General features: G+C 43.1%; 1 protein-coding gene across 2 annotated transcripts in view; it reads right to left on the reverse strand.

Moving 5' to 3' along the window:
- The window catches only part of GNAL (G protein subunit alpha L), a 212,427-nt gene extending 191,621 nt beyond the window's left edge, over positions 1-20,806 (reverse strand). For both annotated transcript variants that reach the window (XM_086608564.1, XM_086608563.1), the window contains exon 1: positions 20,362-20,806. In XM_086608564.1, coding sequence (XP_086464690.1) covers positions 20,362-20,806 — 445 coding nt within the window. The remainder of the gene's footprint in view (positions 1-20,361) is intronic.
- Between the last annotated feature and the right edge of the window lie 643 nt (positions 20,807-21,449).

The following is a 21,449-nucleotide window of genomic DNA, read 5'->3' on the forward strand; positions in this document are numbered from 1 at the left end:
AAAAAGCTGACCTAAAATAAAACTGTTAAATCCAAGTACTTAGTAAATTAAGAGCTTTACATTTTGAGTTGGACTCTTTTATGGTACTGAATGATCAGCAATTTCCCAGCAATAAACAAAGAAGGCAAAACGTAACAGGAGTCAGCTGATTTGAAAGACAGCGCTCATAAAAGATCCAAGCAACTGCGGGCAAGACCTAATGCAGCACAGAAGACACTGTTGGACCACAACCAGTAACAAATAAAAGAAGGAAACAAAAAAACCCATTAAATTATTTTTTTTTCTCCTGCTCTGGTCTATAGTAGCAGTAAATATTCAATTGGCTTAATATTTCATCTTCACAAGCATTTTCAGCTTGTTGAAAGTTTCCATCTAAATAAGCAGCTTGTCTCTTTTTTAAGAAAAGGAGAGGAAAGTGGACAGTTTGAACCACCCTAAAGACAGACTATACTCTCAAGATGGAACAGACCAAGCAAAATACTGCTGTTTCCAAAATATCTCAAGTTAATAAAATTATTTGTTTTGCTAGAAATCATAATAGCACCACGCTCTTCAATACCATGCTAGACCAAGACATGGATAACCAGCCCCATTGTTTAATGAAAACATTCACCCAGAAATGTCAGGTTATGTTTATTTTACCTTGAAACAGTAATAGCAAATAATGCTGTGTGTGTCAACACAACTAGTTCTTTAAACAGAGATTCTTGCCTTCTTTCTTCACAAGGTGATCTAAACAGTTCTTTTCTTAATATTTACAAGACAATTCCTTACAGGAAAGATCTGAGGGTGACCTGCAAATCACCACAGACACCAGCATAAAGAACATCAATCGCATTTACTGTTACTCTATGAAATAATCTCAGGGCCTCAGAGAAGAAAGTTTTTCAAGTATGAGATCTCATTATTTAGATTACACACAGTTTGAAAAAAATCATGTTCTACCGAGTGCAGGACTGGTATCTACCACCTAAACTCAACGAAGCAGTAATAAATTATTTGCTTAATTGAAAATAAATATTTGAGGGATATTGATAACAAACACAGTTGATTAAATTAAAGGCTTACTGTCAATATAAGACATTTGATATTATAAATAAATATCACATGTATGCCTCATATTATTCTGCAAATGATCAATACAACACATTTTGACTGGATGAGAAATCAGCTAATAGATGGATTTTGAGAACTAATTGCAAATCATAAACTAGTTACAGCATTGCCAGTAAGGTCCTCACAGGATCAGTGAACTTTTAGTCACTGATTAAAGATACCACTGTGAATAATGCTTGCTTATCAAAAGACTGAAGTGTGGACTGGTAATAATTTTGGAGAACAGTAACTCTGATAAGCACAGTACAGTCAAATAATACTCTCTGATGAGCCACTGCAAGGTCGTATCTCTAGAAGAAGCAGAGTACAAAGATTTTTAAAGGCCAGTTTCAGAACGATTTGGATGTATAGTAATTCTGTATTGTCTGATGAACCAAGTAAAAAAAATAAACCCAGTGCTACCTTTGGAAAATAAACACAAACAAAAACACCATTAGAAGTGGGCATTGCCCACTTCTGAGATGTCAGAAAAATAGTTCAGACAAGAGCAATAGGTGAAGAGCACTGTTAGCTTTGAAGGAATATTTTCCAGCCTGTTTTCTTTCAAGGAATGAACTATGTGAGTTACAGCTACAAATGAGCTGGAGAAAGCAAATGTGGTATGAATTCCAACCAAGCAGAAGCTGAAGTTGGTGAGTGGGACAGTGTGTGTGTCCTATTCAGAACTTAAATAAGGTCTCAAACAACACCACTGCTGGAACACTTTATATTAAGATTATCTTAGTAATATTCATGTTAAATTCAAGCAACTTGTTAATTTAGAGCACAGAGACTACTGGAAAGTAAAATGATTTCTTGGTTACATGGATAGTCAAATGGAAAAATCTTACTGGTCACTTCTGGACTTTCAATGTACTTATTCATAAATTCCTTAAATCTGCACCATTGTCTGGTTGCTTGCCTCATGATGATGAAGCAGCTACCAATACTAAAGTATCAGTCTGACTTATAGAGAACTGCATTAGAGAATACAGGACTGAACTTCAAAGATGCTGTATATTTACTTATTTGGTACTCAGTAGTATCTTCAAATTGTTTTTTCTGACATAGGATTAAGAGAGATTAATTCAGCATTTCTTTGCACTTCATGTAAACAGTCAGCTCAATTAAGTTTCTAATTACTCTTTTACCCAGGATATCAGGATACAGAATACATGGGGGGGGGTGCGGAATCAACAGCAGAAATGCTTACTTTTACATAAGTTTATTTGATCTGTAAAGAAACACAAAGTGATGAGGGGAGGAAAAAAAAAGAAAAAAAAAAACCACAGAAGAAAAATTTTGCTCCCATAGTCTTTCAGCTGTCTTTATCTTAGAGAAATATTGCCATTAAGAAAAGGTTACATTTCAGTGCCACTCAACATGGTAGGATATACTGATGTTGAAGTTGTGGATGCCCATCCCTGGAGGTGTTCAAGGCCAGGTTGGATGAGGCTTTGGGCAACCTGGTGTAGTGGAGGATTTTCCTGCCCATGGCAGGGGGGTTGGAACTAGATGATCTTTGAGGTCCCTTCCAACCCTAGCGATTCTATGATTCTATGATATGCTGTTGAGGCTTGAGGGTGATGTATTGTTTTGCCTTGCACCCAATCTACGTGTACCAGAACACCAGGTGCTGGAGAACCTTGGCAGGCTGCGCCATTGCTCACACAAGCAATGCACAAAACACCTGAGAAACTGCGGTATTAAGGTGAATGGTTTCCTCCAAGAGCAGACCCAGGTATTAACACATACCTGTTCTTAAGCATTTTACAGGGAGACAGATCGAGTGTGAAACATCTGCTTATTTTCATTCAGAGTGAGAGTCCTGTTTCCTTTTCCTGAAACTCCTGGACCAGGAGCACTAGCAACGGTACTGGGCACAGCATGAATCACAGAATCATAGAATGGTTAGGGTTGGAAGGGACCTCAAAGATCATCTAGTTCCAACCCCCCTGAACCTGCATGAAAGACAGTTCCGTCTCACCCCTGCACCGCTCCCCAAACCCTTCTGTAAAGGCTGTTAGACCTTCTACTGCATTGCTTTAACTTTTCCTGATGTGTTGGAAAGTATTATTCAGTCTCTGGCAGTTAGACCACATGTCTGAGAATCCTTTTTAACTAGACAAGGACTATTGCCAAATGGTGTTTGGAGTGGATTACTCTTCAGGTAATCCTTTCTACATTAAATTATGAGGAACTTCAAGTATCATGAAACTATTCTCTCCTTTTCAGCTTTTCCATGAAACAGTTTTCCTTTCACCTCTGGTAGTTCAAAGACATAGTTGACATACACCTGGAGCCAGAATCCACTGACAGAAGACAGTTCTGCATATTGCAAGCCAGACACCACTGCAGTCATTTTTGTTCTTCCCCCTCCCCTGGTGAGTCAACATCCTCACTTCTACATATAAAATTAAGAGGCAGAAGGCCCTAGGAGTAAATATGTTGCCTCCTTAAATATTACCGTAGTTTCTCTGTTTTTTTTTTTTTTAAAAAAAAACAACAGCAAACCACACCAACTCTATTGTTTCAATAATAATCAAGTTGGAAAGACACTATTGAACAAACAAGGTCATGAATCCAGATGTCACATCAAATAGAATAAGAAAACCTGAGGGAGCAGCAATGGAATTTGGAACAATAGCCTTACACACCCTGGTGCACCTGGAAACTCACAGAAGCATCAGAGGGATTGCTACAGCTCCTGATCTGAAATCAGGAAGCACTAAATCAAACACAACTCTACTGCTTCTGTATCAGTCTTCCATTAAGAGAAATTATATGCTTTAGAGCACTGAAGAATCACAGAAAGTGTAAGGCTGTTCAAAATATTCTTAAAAGTAAACAAAAAAATTTATTTAGTAAAAGGAATTGTGCATGGCAGTTATTTAAATCCAGTTTGTTATCCAGTCTTTCTCCAAATGCTAAAAGCTTGTGCTCCTCTCCCAGTGCTATTTCATCTATAGTGACAATCCAGATCAAGATGAACTTGAAGTCCAGTTGTGTTAAACAAACCAAAGCCATCAGAAATTACATGAAAGAAAGGTGGTTTGTTGGTTGTTTGCTGTATTTCCTCCACCCCCCCTCGCCCCCCCAAAAATGTGAGAAAATACTCTACAGAATTTAAGATTTCTGGTTTTCTTTCAAAATGTTAAATCAAAGGAAGATCAACTATTCAATCTGAACCAGAATTATTGTCCTGTAGTTCCTGTCTGTTTTCCTTCATGAAAATATTTTCAAGAGATAAAAGTGAAACAATTTGAACAGCTACTGTTCTCCATTAAGCCATGCTCACAAGTCAGTAGACCCAATGAATAAAAGGATCTTAAAGTCATCTTAAGTTACAGCCGATCCTTAATGCAGTTTTCCTGCTTGTTCATACATGACTAGGTTGCACAGCATCACACACAACAGTGGTATACTTGTAGTATACTACAAGGTTCCTAAGCACAGCTGAAGCAGAAAAACTCACTGTGTACACATTAAGGTTTTTTTCCTTTGTTCAGTTTTCCATTTTAGGTGATTAAATGATTGGGGGAAAACAGACATGCAATGAGACATAAATACCTTCCATAGAATCTTGCCAATTAGAAAGGGAAAAAGATGGGGTTTTTTTTAATTAAAAAACCTGAAACTCTTTAACTATACCTTTGCAGATTATGAACTGGTTATTTCTGCATATGTCCTTTATACAAATTATTATGTTCTTCTGCATCTTAGGTTTATAGTTTGTATAAGAACATAAAAAAAGTTTGTCTGTCACAGGCTGGTACATGTTAGAGGTGCTTAATATCTTGTTCATATCTCTCCTAGAAGGGGCATTAGGTAAGTACAACAAGCTCACAACAGGCAGAAGATAACATCATAAGTCAATTCTATAATTGAAACAGTCAGTGAGCCAAAGGATGAAAAAACCCAGGCTTGTCACAGAATCCACTAGACCTGCCCTGTTCTTACAAAGGTTTAAGCCTATGAGATATGCCAGGATATAATCCAACCACATGCTCCTGAAAGGCTGGTTTAACTCACCTGGACTCCTCATGGTGATCTACCATGTTTTACAAGAACATTATTGGTGGTTGCATGTATGCACACACAGACACACGTGCATGTATCTCTATCTGAAAAAGCATCATCTGGAACAGAAAACTATTCTTCAATCAACATGAAATGAATTCCAGCATGTGAAATATGAATGAGTGCTCTCACCCAAGAAAAAAAGAAACTTGCTTCTGTTGTAGCTTAGTCCTCTACCTGTGAGGCATTCAAGAAAATAAAGATGATTATTAAGAAGGCACTGCCTAACACCATGCAATGAATTCTGCATTTGCTTCAAGATCCAGAACGACTAATTCTCCATAATTAAGAGAACTGTAACATAACACAGTTGGTAATGTCTCCAGCAACATCATGACAGTTTTCAATAAAAGATTAAGTTGCTTAATTTAAATTACACTTGCAAAGAAGAATAAGGATCCATGACATCCACGGTTTTGGCAGTTTAACATAGCCTTCGTTCTTCATGACAGAAGAATAAAGCTTTCTACTTGTTTTAGTCCACATATGATAAATCAAATACAGAGTATGTTACATGTATCAAAAAAAAAAAAGTATGTATTTTCAAATAATGAAAAGAAGGATCGGGAGAGGAGAACTGATACCAATAGAGAGCGAGGACTCAATTTATTATCAGGTTTTTATCGCAGATGTTTTTCAGCCTGCTGCTTATCTCCATTGCATGCACTAACCCAGATCACAGAAGGAATGTTCTCCTTTTCTACAGCTTCTGAAGACCAACTAGACAATTTGTTGAGAAGAGCTTTCTTTTTGCCCTTTATAGGAATGATATCTTCTTAAAAGAAACTGTCAAAATTGTATTGTCTATCATAGAAAAATTGAAAGACTCCTCAATTATTTCTCTTTTTGTTTATTTTAAATACTTGGGGGGGAGGAGGGGGGAATGCTTTCTATTTAAGACGGCTTTATAAGCTCCAAAATGCCTGCTGTTCCCACATGATGTAAATTCTCGGCTAAAATAAAAGTTAAAGATAACAGTATAGAATTTAAAATATGACCTGGACTTGAGTTACTACAGTAATGGTATTTTGGGAAAGAATAATTTGTTATTCTGGAAACCTAATATTACTTTAAATATAAGTGGAATTTGTAATTCTTCAAACTTAAGTTAAAAATAAACAAATGTAAAATACCAGACTATGAAGAAGCAATTCAAGTTTGACTTCAAAAGAGATCTTATCAGATAAGATCTTCCACTACAGGTGATTGATGTTATGTCTTATGCTACAGAGATTAATTGGCAGGTTTTTTCTTGGATTTTTTGTTCCTTTGCACGTGAACACAGGGAAAGAAAAAAAAAGTATTTTCTTAAATATTTTTTAATCTGTTCTAGTCCCAAACAGCATGTCCTTCCCTACAAGAAAGCTGGAGAGGGGCTTTTTACAAGGGTATATAGCGATAAGACAAGGGGCAATGGCTTTTGAGCAACGTGGTGTAGTGGAGGGCTGGAACTAGAAGATCTTTTAGGTCCCTTCCAACCCAAACCATTCTAGGATTCTATAATTCATACAACTTATCCAGCAAGGCTTTAAGTCCTTAAATTTTTATTCATTATTCATGTGCAGACAAATCAAGAGAGACACGAGTTTAACATATAGCTATGCAGTGCTACAGGGATAATATGAAATACTGGTAGTCAATATACTTAATATGCTTATCCACTTTTGGAAAAGGTGTAAGTACGATGTGTACAGGCCAGGAACAAGACTGCATTTCTTCTAGACCCTGCACTTCTGGGTATTTAAAAAGCAAACAAACAAATCATCCAGCCTTATTGATTTATGATATTATCAGTCAAAACAAAACATCCAAAATATTTAAAAAAAAAAAAACAAAAACAGTTGTGTCAGACAGTTGTAAGTAGTGGCACAGTAAGACAAAGCTTCTGCCCATAAACTGAAAGATGTATTGATGACTGCGCTTTGTGGTTTAACCTGACAGGCAGCTAAACATCACACAGTCCTTTGCCCACTCTTCCTCACTCAAGGTGGAATAGGGGAGAGAATCAGAAAATAAAAAAGTAAAATTCATGGGTTGAGATAAAGACAGTTTAATAGGACAGAACAGGAAGGGAAAATACTAACTATGATGACGATGAAAGTCTACAGAGGGTGGAAGTAAGGACAGGTAACCTGGGAAGAATACACAGCGATTGTCTGAGCAACCAGAGATCAGGTTAGGAAAGCTAAAAGCCCTAATAGAATTAAATCTGGCCAGGGATGTCAAAGGCAACAGGAAGAGCTTCTATAGGTATGTCAGTGATAAAAGAAGGACTAGGGAAAATGTGAGCCCTCTCCAGAAGGAAATGGGAGACCTGGTTACCTGGGATGTGGAGAAGGCTGAGGTACTCAATGGCTTCTTTGCCTCAGTCTTCACTGGCAAGAGCTCCAGCTGCACAACCCAAGTCACAGAAGGCAAAGGCAGAGACTGGGAGAATGAAGAACTGCCCACTGTAGGAGAAGATCAGGTTCAAGACCATCTAAAGAACCTGAAGGTGGACAAGTCCATGGGACCTGATGAGATGCATCCATGGGTCTTGAGGGAACTAGCAGATAAAGTTGCTAAGTCACTATCATATTTGAGAAGTCCTGGCAGTCTAGTGAAGTTCCCACTGACTGGAAAAGGGGAAATATAGCTCCCATTTTTAAAAAAGGAAAAAAGGAAGATTCAGGGAACCTCAGACCAGTCAGTTTCACCTCTGTGCCCAGCAAGATCATGGAGCAGATACTCTTGACAACTATGCTAAGGCACATGGGAAAAAAAAAAAAAGGAGGTGATTAATGACAGCCAACATGGCTTCACTAAGGGGAAATCGCACCTGGCAAATGTGGTGGCCTTCTATGATAGGGTTACGGAGCTGGTGGATAAGGGAAGAGCAACTGACATCACCTACCTGGACTTGTATAAAGCATTTGACACTGTCCCACACGACCTCTTTGCTTCTAAATTGGAGAGATATGGATTTGATGGTTGGGCAACTCGTTTGATAAGGAATTGGCTAGCTGATCACATTCAGAGAGTTGCGGTCAACAGCTCAATGTCCAGGTGGAGACCAGTGACAAGTGGTGTTCCTCAGGGGTCAGTACTGGGGCTGGTGCTATTTAACATCTTTGTCAGCAACATGGACAGTGGGATCTAGTGCACCCTCAGCAAGTTTGTGGATGACACCAAGCTGAGTAGTGTGTTGTTGACATACTGGAAGGAAGGGATGCCATTCAGAGGGACCTTGACAGGCTTGAGAGGTGAACCCATGCGTACCTCATTAAGTTCAACAAGGCCAAGTGCAAGGTCCTGCACATGGATCAGGGCTCTGCCAAAATTGGATACTGGGTGGGCGATAAGTGGATTGAGAGCAGCCCTGTGGAGAAGGGCTTGGAGGTACTGGTGGAGGAAAAGTTGGAAATGAGCCAGCAAAGTGCCCTTGTAGCCCAGAAAGCCAATTGTATCAAAAGAAGCATGGCCAGCAGGTTGAGGAAGGTGATTCTGCCCCTCTACTCCGCTCTTGTTAGACCCTACCTGAGTACTGCGTTCAGCTCTGGGGTTCTCTCAACATAAGAAGGACATGGACCTGTTGAAGTGGGTCCACAGGAGGGACATGAAGATAATCCGAGGGCTGAAGCATCTCTCCTACGAATCCAGGCTGAGAGAGTTGGGGTCGTTCAGTCTGGAGAAGAGAAGGTTCTGGGGAGACCTTCTAGCAGTCTTCCAGTACTTAAAGGGGCCTACAGGAAAACTGGAGAGGGACTTTTTACAAGGGCATGTAATAAGACAAGAAGCAATGGCTTTAAACTGAAAAAGAGTAGATTTTGATTAGATATAAGGAAGACATTTTTTACAATGAGGGTGGTGAGGCATTGGAACAGGTTGCCCAGAGGAGATGTGGATGTCCCATCCCTGGAAGTGTTCATGGTCAAGTTGAATGAGGCTTTGAGTAACCTGATCTAGTGGAAGGTGTTCCTGTCCATGGCAGGGAGGTTGGAACTAGATGATCTTTGAGGTTCCTTCCAACCCAAACCATTCTATGAATATACAAAACAACTGATGCACAATACAATTGCTCACCACCTGCTGACCAATGCCCAGTTGGTTCCTGAGCAGCGGACCCCCAACTGGCTTTCCCCCTAGTTTATATACTGAGATCACATCCTATGGCATAGAGTATCCCTTTGGCCAGTTTAGGTCAGCTGTGCTGGCTGTGTCGCCTCACAGTTTCTTGCGTATCCTCGGCCTAGTTGCTGGCAGGGCAGTATGAGAAGCTGTAAAGTCCTTGATTTAGTGTAAGCACTGCTTAGCAACAACTAAAACACCAGTGTGTTATCAACATTATTCTCATCCTAAATCCAAAACACAGCACTATACTAGCTACCATGAGGATAATCAACTCTATCCTAGCCGAAGAGAGAACAACATCCATCCCCCTTATCCTATACCATCTACATCAAGTCCAGGTCTCACTTCCAATACGTTCCAATTGATCACCACCACCTTTCCTGTGTTTTTATATATACACACAGATATAACCCCCTTAGTCTATGGGCTATCCCTCTAAAATGTCTGTTTTGTTCGTTTAGTCCATGACTTTGGGTTCCACATGTCAAAACAGTCCTTCAGGGCAGAAGAAATTGTGTGTGGTGTTGGATTGTTGCATGCTGAAGCCAGTTCTGGTTCCGTCTTTGCTGCACTTTACTCTGTTTCATCAAAATTCATCCTTCGTTAATCTGGGCAGAGATTAATTCTAGCCAGTCCATGATCCCTTCCAAGATTCCTGGGTGACCGAGGTTTCCTATTCCAGCCCATTGCGTGATCAGTGTGACCCACTTACTCTATGAAGCATGAGGTGCATGATGTGTAGAGGAGACCCTCCCTTTGAACATCCAGTCCAGCACCAGCAGTTGGGGTGCCAGGAGGAGCTGTGCTGCAGTATCAATCACTTCTAAAGGAGTTTGAACTCCTTCCTATGCTGCCAATACCTCTTCTTCAGTTGGAGCAGAGCAGGCCTCAGATCCCAAATCCAAAACCTTAAGGTTCAATCTCAAGTCTCCCCTGGTGCTTTCTGCCAGAGACTCCAGATAGGGCTGTTCTCCCTGACTACTTCTGCTGTGTTGCCTCATACAATGACATCAATGTATTGCAGCTGTTCCAGAGCTTCACCTTCTTCCAGTGCTGTCTGGATCGCTCCATGGCAAATGGCAGGACTGTATTTCCACCCTTGAGGCAGTCAATTCCAGGTGTACCAGATGCCCCTCCAGGTGAAAGCAAATTTGTGGCCTGCACTCTGCAGCCAAAGGGATTGAGAAAAACGCATTAGTGATATTAATTGTGCCGTACCACTTGCCCACCTTTGACTCCAGTTTGTACTGAAGTTCTAACATGTCTGGCATGGCAGCACTCAGCAGCAGGCCACAATAGTCTACTGTTAGTCTCCACTCCCCATTAGACTTTCTCACTGGCCATATGGGACGGTTAAAGGGTGAGCGATTCTTGCTGATATGTCCTTGGCTATGCAGTTGACAAATCACTTTATGATGGGGATCAGGGAGACTCAGTTGGTGTGATACTGTCATCAGTGCACCGCTGCATTAGCGATCAGCACCTATTGTTGTTCGACCTTCAGCAATTCCACAACAGAAGCGTCCTCCAAGAGACCAGGCAGGGTAGACAGCTGTTTAATTTCCTCTCTCTCCAAGTCAGCTATACCAAAAGTTCACTGGTACCCTTTGGGTTCCTGAAATACCCCCTCCTGAGGTATTCTATGCCCAGGATGCATGGGGCCTCTGGGCCAGTCACAATGGGGTGCTTTTGTCACTCATTCCCAGTTAGGCTCTCTTTGGCCTCCAATACAGTTAGCTGTTGGGATGCCCCTGTCATTCCAGAAATACAGATGGGTTGTTCTCCTTTATAGCTTGATGGCATTAGGGTAAACTGTGCACCAGTGTCCACTAGAGTCTCATTCTTTGATGTGCCAGGCCATCAAATCCAGACAGTCCAATAAACCTGGTTGTCACTTTCCTCCACCTGGCTGGAGGCAGAGTTCCTCTAGTCCTGGTCATGATATTTGTTACTTACTTCTTGTGAATATGAATCAGAAGTCCCTTTAAGATAAGAAGTAAGATCAGCCCTTCTACTCTGTCTAGGGAATTGCCCACCGGAAACTGAAGCAGCGATTTTCCTGGAAGAACCTCCTTTTGTGCTCATTTTTCCTTGCAACTCACGTACCTGTGCCTCTAGGATTGAGGTAGATTTTCCATCTCACTTCCTCATGTCCTCTCTGTGGTCACACAGATAAAACCACAGGGTGGCCTGTGGTGCATACCCATTATATTCTCTCTCTTGAGCAGAGGAACACTTACTCCTAATAGCTGAGATACTCATCTATACAGGTGGGGCATAGGACATATCCTCTTTGAATTGCTGGAACTCCCAGGATAGTTTCTCAGACAGTTTCTCCACAGCCGAGATGCGGGTCATAGGGAGGAAGAGAGACTTTCTTCATATTGCCAAGTTGGCCAGCCAATTCCTCCACCGTTTGTCCCTCTCCGTCCTTCCAGGTCATTACTGTCAATGAGTTGGGATACAACAAGGGCACACTCTGTATAAGCTTCCAGCCACACGCGTCACGTGCACTTGACTTCATCTGGATCTTTGGATAACTGCTCATTGTTCAGGTCACCATAAATCACCTCCAGCGCAGCTAATTCCCTCAGGCACTGGATATCTCTCTCCATGGTGGTCCACTTCCCTGGGTGACAAATAACATCTTACTTGAAGGGATATCTTTCCTTCGCACCTGGCAGGAGTTTTCTCCAGAGACTGAGGACTTGTGCCCCTTTTCTAATTGCTTTGTTAATGCCACCTTCTCTAGAAAGGGATCTCAGCTGCTTGGCTTCTCTAAACTTTAATTTGAGGCTACTGGCCCTGTTATCTCAGCACAGGAGCAGCCAGGTAACAATGTGATTGCTTGGATGACAACCGAAATCTTTTCGTGTATCTCGCAGCTCACTCAGGGACACAGATCGGGAGGTTACCGCCTTGTTCATGAGTTCTGCCTCTTCCTCCTCCTTTTCTTATGATGGCCCTGCTTTGGAACAGTCTGCCTCGTCCACTTCTTCCCTTAGAGGGGAGGACTTTCTGCCCTTACTAAACAAGCTGACTTTCGCTTCCAGTATTTCTCCTTGTGTATAGGGACAACTGGTAGCAGCACGGGTTGGTTCTCTGGTTCAGCTGCAGTGCCTGTTGTGATGGTTGGAGTAATCACTGTGGAGCAACCACAGCGTCTGTCGCTGGGGTTGAGTAGTCAGTGTGTGTCGTTTTGTCATCAGATCCAGAGACCTTCTTTTCCCCTTGAGGGTACTGAATAGTGTTGAACAGGGCTTGGCAGGCACAGGCCAGGCCCTAGCACATTGCAGGGATTTGCATCTCTCTGGAATTGCCAGGTTGACAGCATACTTTTACCAAATATTTTACTAGTTTTTCAGGATTCTGCACTTGTTCAGGGGTGAAGTTCCAAAACATTGGAGGTGCCCACTGTCCTATATACTTGCCCATACTATCCCACTCACCCTGCCACTCATAACTATCTAGCCTCAAGGCAGCTCTCTGGGTGGTATTCTTAAATATCTTTTTAACTTTTAGCAAGACCTGAAACATGTTCAGGAGTAGGTGACATAGCAACAGGAACATGCTGGTTTGAACATTCCAAGGATATTCAAAATTCTCAAGAGCTACTGCAACTAGCCTGGAGGAGAAAGGAGAGTGAAGGCAAAAGGGAAGGTGAAAAAGCAGAGGAAAGCGTACCCCTTCGACTCCCCCATAGATTGGCTCTCCAAGGAGAAAAGGTAAAGAGTGTAATTATTAATAGTTTCCGAGAGACGGCTCCCAAAGTACGGAGATGATGGCAATGCTGAGTACAAATGCCAGATTAGTTTCATGACCAGCACTTCTATCATATCATATTATAAGCTAGCGTTACGAAGTACAGCAAAATGATAACCTTCACCCAGTCCCCAGAGATGATAAAGAGCACAACAGTGAACACATACAGCAAGCAAGGTGTTACAACTCCAAGAACAAGCACAACTTTGAGAGGAAATACATCAACATTGTGACCAGCGACTATTAAACTAATATAATGAATGCTTATAACAAATTTGTTTTAACACGTTCTGGTCAGATTTGTTGTTATCTGAATCCGCTGAGCCCCACTTTGAATGCCAAAAGGACTGCTGTGGTTTAGCCCGGCAGACAGCTAAACACCACACAGCCATACACTCACTCTCCCCGCCTCCCAGCGGGATGGGGGAGAGAATCGGAAAAAGAAGAGTAAAATTCGTGGGTTGAGATAAAGACAGTTTAATTGGACAGAAAAGGAAGGGAAAATAACGGTAATTGCAATGATAAGAGAATATACAAAATAACTGATGCACAATACAATTGCTCACCACCTGCCGACTGATGCCCAGCCCGCTCCCAAGCGGCAGCCTCCCAGCTAACTTTTTCCCTAGTTTATATACTGAGCATCACATCCTATGGCATGGAATATCCCTTTGGCCAGTTTGGGTCAGCTGTGCTGGCTGTGTCCCCTCACAGTTTCTTGTGTACCCCCGGCCTCCTCACTGGCAGGGCAGTATGGGGAGCTGTAAAGTCCTTGATTTAGTGTAAGCACTGCTTAGCAACAACTAAAACACCAGTGTGTTATCAACATTATTCTCATCCTAAATCCAAAACACAGCACTGTATCGGCTACTAGGAGGATAATTAACTCCATCCCAGCCAAAACCAGGACACTGCAGCACAAGAAACATCTCAGAGTTGAACAACCACACAAAGCTGTAAATCTTAGCCATAACTCAACCATTTCAAGTATTGATGAAAGGCTGTTTTTATTAAGAACATACTAAGTAATAACTACTGACATACATTTTCCACCTCTAAAAAAATAGAGTTGCATCTTCAGCAAGAGACAGGTTTAGATCTCTTTTGGGCCGTACCACCAGTCAATGGGCTGAATAACATCTGCTCCATACTTTGTTTTACTGATCTGTTCAACCCATCAAGTGTCCACTTTAAGAGCCTCTTACTGAACATGACAAAAGATCCAAACTACACAGAATCTAAGAAAACATCGAAAGGTATGGTCAAGACTTCCCCTGTGCAAAACGGTAACTCAGGAGTTTCTATCCTTTCTACTGGAGGGTAAGCGACAGCTCTGTTATATTACTTGCACCATTTTGTTTCTCTACTATTATTCAGAAGTCTGTGGAGAAGAACCATTTCCACATCATTCAGCAAAAGCAAAATGTTTCTAGAACAGGTTATCAAATAAGTTTAACTTGGTAAGCAGAGGGAGGGCCAAGTTTCCCCGCACAGCTCAGTCAGGCTGTTGGATTAAAAAATATAAGAAAAAGGAATTCTGAATTTTCAAGTCTGAATTTTCAAGTCAGAATGGTACCTGACTTGAAGAGTAAGTTGAAGAAAGCCATGACTCAAAGAGAAAGAAAAAACAGTACATATTTCCCCAAATTTGCATCGTTTCACTGTATGAAAGCTGCTAAAATGGAAAAAAAAAAAATCCTTCAACGGAACTATTATTCATACAGTTATCTTGGAGATAGAAAAAAAAAGTCTCATAAGATTCAGTTAAAGAATGCCAAAGGGCTGGCAAGGTAGGAAATGCAGGGTGCAGGATTGTGCAGTGGAAAGGGATGAACATGTAAACAAAGTTTCAAACTGTATTTCTTCTAAACTGGAGGAGAAAAAGGGATGGGGAAAGGGAAGACAAATGTGCTAACCCAGAAGTTTCACATACGCTTTAAAATTTCTGCAGTCAAGAAGTTACACAGACGATACACTAGCATAGCTTGCTTAATTAAGACACTATGTTACAATAAGCGTTTGTGGAATACACACTGAAATACAAAACCTGCCTAATAACTGCAAGTTCATACTGCCTAAGTAACAGCTGCAGAACCCACCCTCGCACAGCCATTAAAACCTCCCAGCACAGCTACACATAACACGGAATAGAACAAAAAAAAGCATTTTTTTTCTTAAATATTCAGTGATTAAAAGATAAGCAAAAGTAATGAAAAAACGGAAATCAGTTAAAACAGCTAAACATAGGTTGAACTAAGGGTAACAGAACACTGGAACAGGCTGACCAGAGAGGTTGTGGAGTCTCCTTCTCTGGAGATGTTCAAAACCCGCCTGGACGCATTCTTGTGTGACCTGATCTAGGTGGTCCTGCTCCAGCAGGAGGATTGGACTAGATGATCCTTTGAGGTCCCTTCCAATCCCTAACATTCTGTGATTCTGTGTGATTCTGTGAACGCAATCAGTCAGTAATCTACAGAATAAAGAAAAGTTAAGTGTTGTAAATCAGGGATCGTTTCTAACACACTTAAAAACCCTCAAAGTCAAGAAATAATTCCCGCATGTCCAGATGACTTCTGCCTACTGGTTTCCTCATCTGGGAGGAGCATATATACACTTCAATATGATGGCATAAGACACAACAAAACTAGAAGAGCGTTTGAAAAGACACGTGAACAATGCAAAGGATTAGGGATTATAAAACCCATTTACTTTATTACATTGGTAATTGCAGCCCACTCCCTCAAAGTCCTGAAAATATCTGTTCCTACCAATTATATATCCATTATCCACATGCTAGAACTACCTGGTTGTAGGGAACCTAAATCTATCAGCACAAACCAATAAGTTTTTTTTTTGTAAAGACGAGATAAGCAAATACAGGATGCAACAAGAGGGTGTAACACAAGCGGTGGTGCTCAGCTCAGTTATCATCTCTGGTGACAAAAGAAAAACACCCCAAGCACACAGCCTTACGCAGGCACAGAGAAAGTATCAGCATACCAAGCTAAACTAAATACAGGTATGAGTTGGCAATATATAAAAGTTAAAATTAAAGTGATTTTTTAAATAAGATTTACTAAGTTTAATTTTAATGCTTAAAAATCGGTTTGGGGATGATAAACTTTAGGGTTTGCTGATACATAAATAACAGACTGCAATTTTAGTCCAAAAAGTCACTGCCAGAACAGAAATCCTTTTTGCAACACAGTTTAATTCTGACAACAGTCAACAGGTGTTTAGTTAAGAAAATAAAACTGTAGTAAAGCATTACTTTCGTCATAAACCTCTGAGCTTTCAGGGATCTAGCACTTAGGAACTCCCCAAGCTTGGCAAGGCATCTTTGTGTTTGATTTCCATGAATTCAGGGGAGCTACGTTTCTTTGTATGTTTTACACACTTTAGTACATAAACATCAAACATGCCTAAATTTCACTATCAAGTCAATACTTAGATATTATGTAAGCAGCTACAGTACCCTTTAAATGAAGAAAGTTACTATCTCCATTTTCCCTCCCTCAATCCCTATATCATTACTTTCAGTTTCTGTTGAACAGAAAAGCTTTCACTCCCAGCACTTTCAGTTTCAGTTTAGCAGGGAAGTGCAAAAGAATGAGTTCTGCTTGAGAAAGTAATCCAAAGTTAGAACAGCAACCAGGAGCCAGAGGAGACTGGAAGGCAACAGCTATCCAGGGGGAAAAAAAATATTTCTAACTATGGTTTACTTCAAAATTACATGAGCCTTAATTATACCACAACGGTTAGCACTTCGTTTAAAGCCAATCCCCCTTCACCCCACTTGTTCCCAGAATAGTTTAAAATACAAGACTGGAAATGAGAATTTCAATTGCTTCTATAAAGTGATTTGTAATGTTTGTACAGTTTCTAGGAAATGAGCAGCTAAAACAGTCCTGTAGAAGAGAGCGTTTGCAGTTCTCTGAAAAAGAGACCAAACAGAAAACAAGACAGAAACCAAAGCTACAAGACTCTGACCAAGCCCTATAAATCTGTGCAATAAATACGTATGCTTAAAAGAAATACTCAAGTCAGGGTTAGCAAAAGTATCCTAAGAATTCTGCACAGATTAACATTTTCGCTTATAAAAATAAAAGGAAATAAAAAAAAAAAGAAAATGCAAATAATACAGTGCACAATAACCAATTCAAGGTTTCCAGCCCTTTCTCCGCTTTTTAAAGTGGACATTAAACAAGAAACAGCCAATTGCTGTGGAAAGTAAGTTTCCATTTTACACGGGTTCCTCTTCTTGCAGGAGAGGAAAAACAAATAAACCCACCAACCCAAACCGTGTTTGCTGTTATTCCAGTGCACCAGGAAAGCCCCTGCATCACAGTTACAGCCACCTGACACAGACACACCTATTTATGTGGGAGGCACAGGCAGATCCCGAGGACTTAGCGCACACACCGCTTGTCACAGTTATTGGTTATGACAAAACACATCAAGTGTTTCCGAATGTAGGTTAGAGAGGATTGTCAAAACATCATGTGCAGCACGTGACATTAGTTGGGGGGGGAAGCTGTGACAGGCAAGAACGTGTTCTTTGAGTTATTTACCAACACACACTAAAAAAGCCTTTGAGACTTCATAATATTTTGGTAACTTACATGCACAGCTTATCATAAAGCTGATTGTATCTGACATAAAAAAAAAGAGAATTAGTGTGCTTTCAGGGAAAGGTCATTTTCAAACATTTACAGAAGCTTCTACTGTACTTCTTATTTAGAGACTTTAGAGATTATTAGTGGTGTTCAACTAGTGCATTTATTTGCATACCCTTTTGATATCTAGTAGTAGCTCCTTAAAATATAAACAGCATTTTGCTCTAAAATTTCAATAGTATCCTCTAAACTTGCCCCAGTTCATGTGCAAGACATACAAGGACAAACCAAGATGAAGCTATTATTTACAAACCTGTATTTAAAAAAAGAAATAAACAAAGCCCACACCAACGCTGTTGCTCAACTTTGTTTATTCTGTAACAGTGCTCTGCTGTCACTGCATTCACCATTTCCCCTCTGCTATGCATTTCCTCCATGTTGATCTACAAAAATATTCCTCCTCTCTCTAGCAAAGGTACGCTTTTCAGGTTCACTCTGCCAGGAAGACCTTAGGGACAGAGATCAAGTTATTTACCACTACAAATGCTAGAAAATACCAAGATGATAATATTCTTTATTCTAAAAGACCTTTATATACATCCTAAGTCTTTTCCTCTGTGCAAGACTGAAAACGATTAGCTTGTGCAATACAATTCTGCTTTATTTCTTCTCTGACAGATAAACCTTTCCCTATTTTAAATATTTTCCTCTTATCCATGGCAGCATTTCCACTTCTTTGCAAACAGCAACACAAAGCACCTGCAGCTCTCCCTACACCCAAATCAAACATCTATGTCAGACGCTGATCTGCCAGGGCTGAAACAGTAATCCAGCGTTTCCTCTCTGGGATACGGAGATCAAAAGGGTATTTTCTGATTATGACACAGATTTAATACAAAATTCAACGCATAGAGTCTTAGGAGTGTTGAGCTTCTTTCAGGGTTCCAAGGGTCAGAGATGGTTTATTTTTCAAATTGCATTGTTTCTGAACAGGTGTTTACTGCTCTGGTTTACTATGACAACCACCCATGTTTTAGATTACAGGCAGTATCTATTTGTTATGATCCTTTTGTTCAAGCAGTTACATTGCTCTCCAGAGGAAGGCCACCAACCACTATCTTTGCCTTCTTGTAGCCATATTGGTCACAACACACACTTTCAGAGGTCGGGAAGAAAAACCTTTTCAAAATACGCGCTTTTAACGGAATATTAAAAATTTAGAGTTAAATATCATAAAAGTTCAAGTACCAGAAGAAATATTTTACAAAGAATATTATTAATTCCATGCAGTAACAATCATATCTTCTTCCTCTTTCGTTTTGCTGGCTGTACGGGTGTCCTACAGGCTGGTATTTTATGGGAAATAATAAAGCCAATGTTTGGGTTGGTTTTTTTTTTTTTTTAAATTGGAGCACTACGCTTCTGGCATATATTGCTTATACCTTTTGTGCACTGCTGCATTTCATATTTTCTCCTCCCCTCACCCACCAACAGGAATGAAGGAATCCAATAACATGGAAACACAGCTTTATAAAGAAAGATGTTAAGACTATCCAAAATCTGGAATACACATAGGTAACCACCAAAACTCTGTACCGTGCAACTTTACGAAGACACACCAAGCAAGCTAATGCAAAAGCAAATCAGGATTTCCACACTAACAGAAAACAGAGATTTATGACCACAGCTAAGAGGCCAAATAAGCCCGCTGCTCAGACCATAAAAAAAAAGCCCTGCAGTATGACTGTTCTGTTTCCTGCAGGAAATGAGATGCTTGTATTAGATACCCCTGTGGTTTTCATACTGTAAATGTATCAGCTGGTACAAAGCCTCGGGAGAGGACTATTAACTAATGCTTAGAAAGAGCAGTGGCAACAGCAGACCGCACATAGCACCTCAGAGAAGAGGGGGCAAAAGCTGACAAGTCAGCCCTAAAAAATTTGAGAGCCAACAGCTGAAGAGCAAGCACATCTTGTAGTAAAGGCGATGCCTGTGAGGAACACACATACCTACACCCGCTTATTTCCCCTCACACCGCTCACTGCTTCTTTAAACAAGGAGCCGAGTGCTCATCAACACTCCTGTCGTCGAGGAGCCACAAGCCCCTACTACCGCTCCTCATCAAACCATCCCCGGTTACAGGCGGCAGAGGAGGACCATCCACAGGCTACTACACATCTGATGCATGGCCATTTTTGCTCCTTTCTACTGTGTCGTTGTCTGTTTTTGTTGTTTTTTTTTTTTTAAGGCTTCCGAGTTGCTCGGGAGCTCAGACAACTTCTCGCCGAGGCAGCCCCCGGCCCGGGGCAGGGCTCCTCTCCCCCGGAAGCCCCCGCTGCTCCCCCATCCGCATCGCTGCCGCCCGGCGGCCTGGGTGGAGCCGCTCGCCCTCGCAGGACAAGCGCCGATCGCATTCTCCATTGCAAAGCCGCTGCCACGGCCAGAACGGGGGAGGAGAGAAGAGGGGGAGGAGGGAGGGAGGGAAAAGAAGGTGGAAACCTGTCTAGGGGAGAGCCCGGGGACGGAGAGGGCCGGGGGGGGGGGCGGCCAGCGGGGAGACAAAGGAGGGATGGAGGGCGCCCGAGGAAAACGGGGGAAGCCGGGGAGGGGGCGCTGCCGGGGAGCCCCGCGGGGCACCTGCCCGCCCCGGCACACGCCCCGCACACACACACACATCCGTACACGGACACACACGTACCCAGCAGCAGCAGGCGGTGCGTCTGCTTGTACTCCCGCTTCTGCTCCTTGAGCGCCCGGTCGATGCTCTTGCTGACTTTCTTCGCCTCCTTCTCCGCCTCGCGCTCCTCCAGGCGCAGCTTCTCCCAGGGTCTCTGCAGCGCCGGCGGCTGGTGCAGCGCCTGCTGCCGCGCCGCCTTCCCCCCGCCACCGGGGCCGCCGGCCTTGGGCAGCGGCGGCCGCTCGGGGGCCGCCCCGTTACCGCCGCCGTTCTGCAGCAGCAGCGGCGGCCCGTCCGCCTCCCCGCCGGGCTTACCGCCGGGCCGGAGCGGGGCGCCGAGGGGCTGCGGCTGCGGGGCGGCGTGAAGCTCCGCCGGCGCTTCGGGCTCCGAGGTGGCGCCGGTGCTGGAGATGGAGCCGCCGGCGTCGCCGAAGAGCCGCGGGCGCAGGCTGTAGCAGAGCCCCATGGCTCGGTGCCCCCGCCGGGGACGGGCTCTGGCGCTGCGGGGTTGGCCTCAGCGCTTCCCGCCGGCCCTACGCGCCGGGGAGGCGGCGGCAGCGGGCGGGGAGGGGGCGCCGCGGAGCCCCTCACGGCCCCGCTGGGCCATCTTGCATTTTTCCTCCCCGGGGCGGCGGCGGCGGCGGCTCCCTCGGCACCGATCACCTGACACCGAGCTGCCACCGCCGGGTCCACCTTACCGTAAATACCCCAGCGCCAGCCCACCGCGCAGCGCCGGGCGCCGGCGGGGGAAGGGCGGGGGCACGCCGCCCGCGCCGCCACACAGGCGCACACACGTTCGCAGCCTCCCACCGCCAACCGGCTCCGCCGTCCCCTTCACGCCACCCCCGCGCCGGTGGCCGCCTAGTCCGCGCCGAGGGGGCGAGGGCCTCCCAGCTTGTGCGCGGAGCGGTTCCCGCTCCGCGCACAAGCTGGGAGCCCCTCGCCCCCTCGCTGCCTCCACCGCCCGCCCTCCTCGTTTCCTCCCTCCTGAAAAAGGCCACCGGGATTCCTGTGTGAGCTTCGGGAGCTGTCGTCCCCCCACTCCCCAGCCCCGGGGTGGGGAGCCCAGGCCGGCCTCCCCTGGCACAACAAGCCTAAGCCCCTGAAAG

Source organism: Tauraco erythrolophus, chromosome 3, assembly GCF_009769465.1.
Source record: "Tauraco erythrolophus isolate bTauEry1 chromosome 3, bTauEry1.pri, whole genome shotgun sequence".
NCBI lineage: Eukaryota > Metazoa > Chordata > Aves > Musophagiformes > Musophagidae > Tauraco > Tauraco erythrolophus.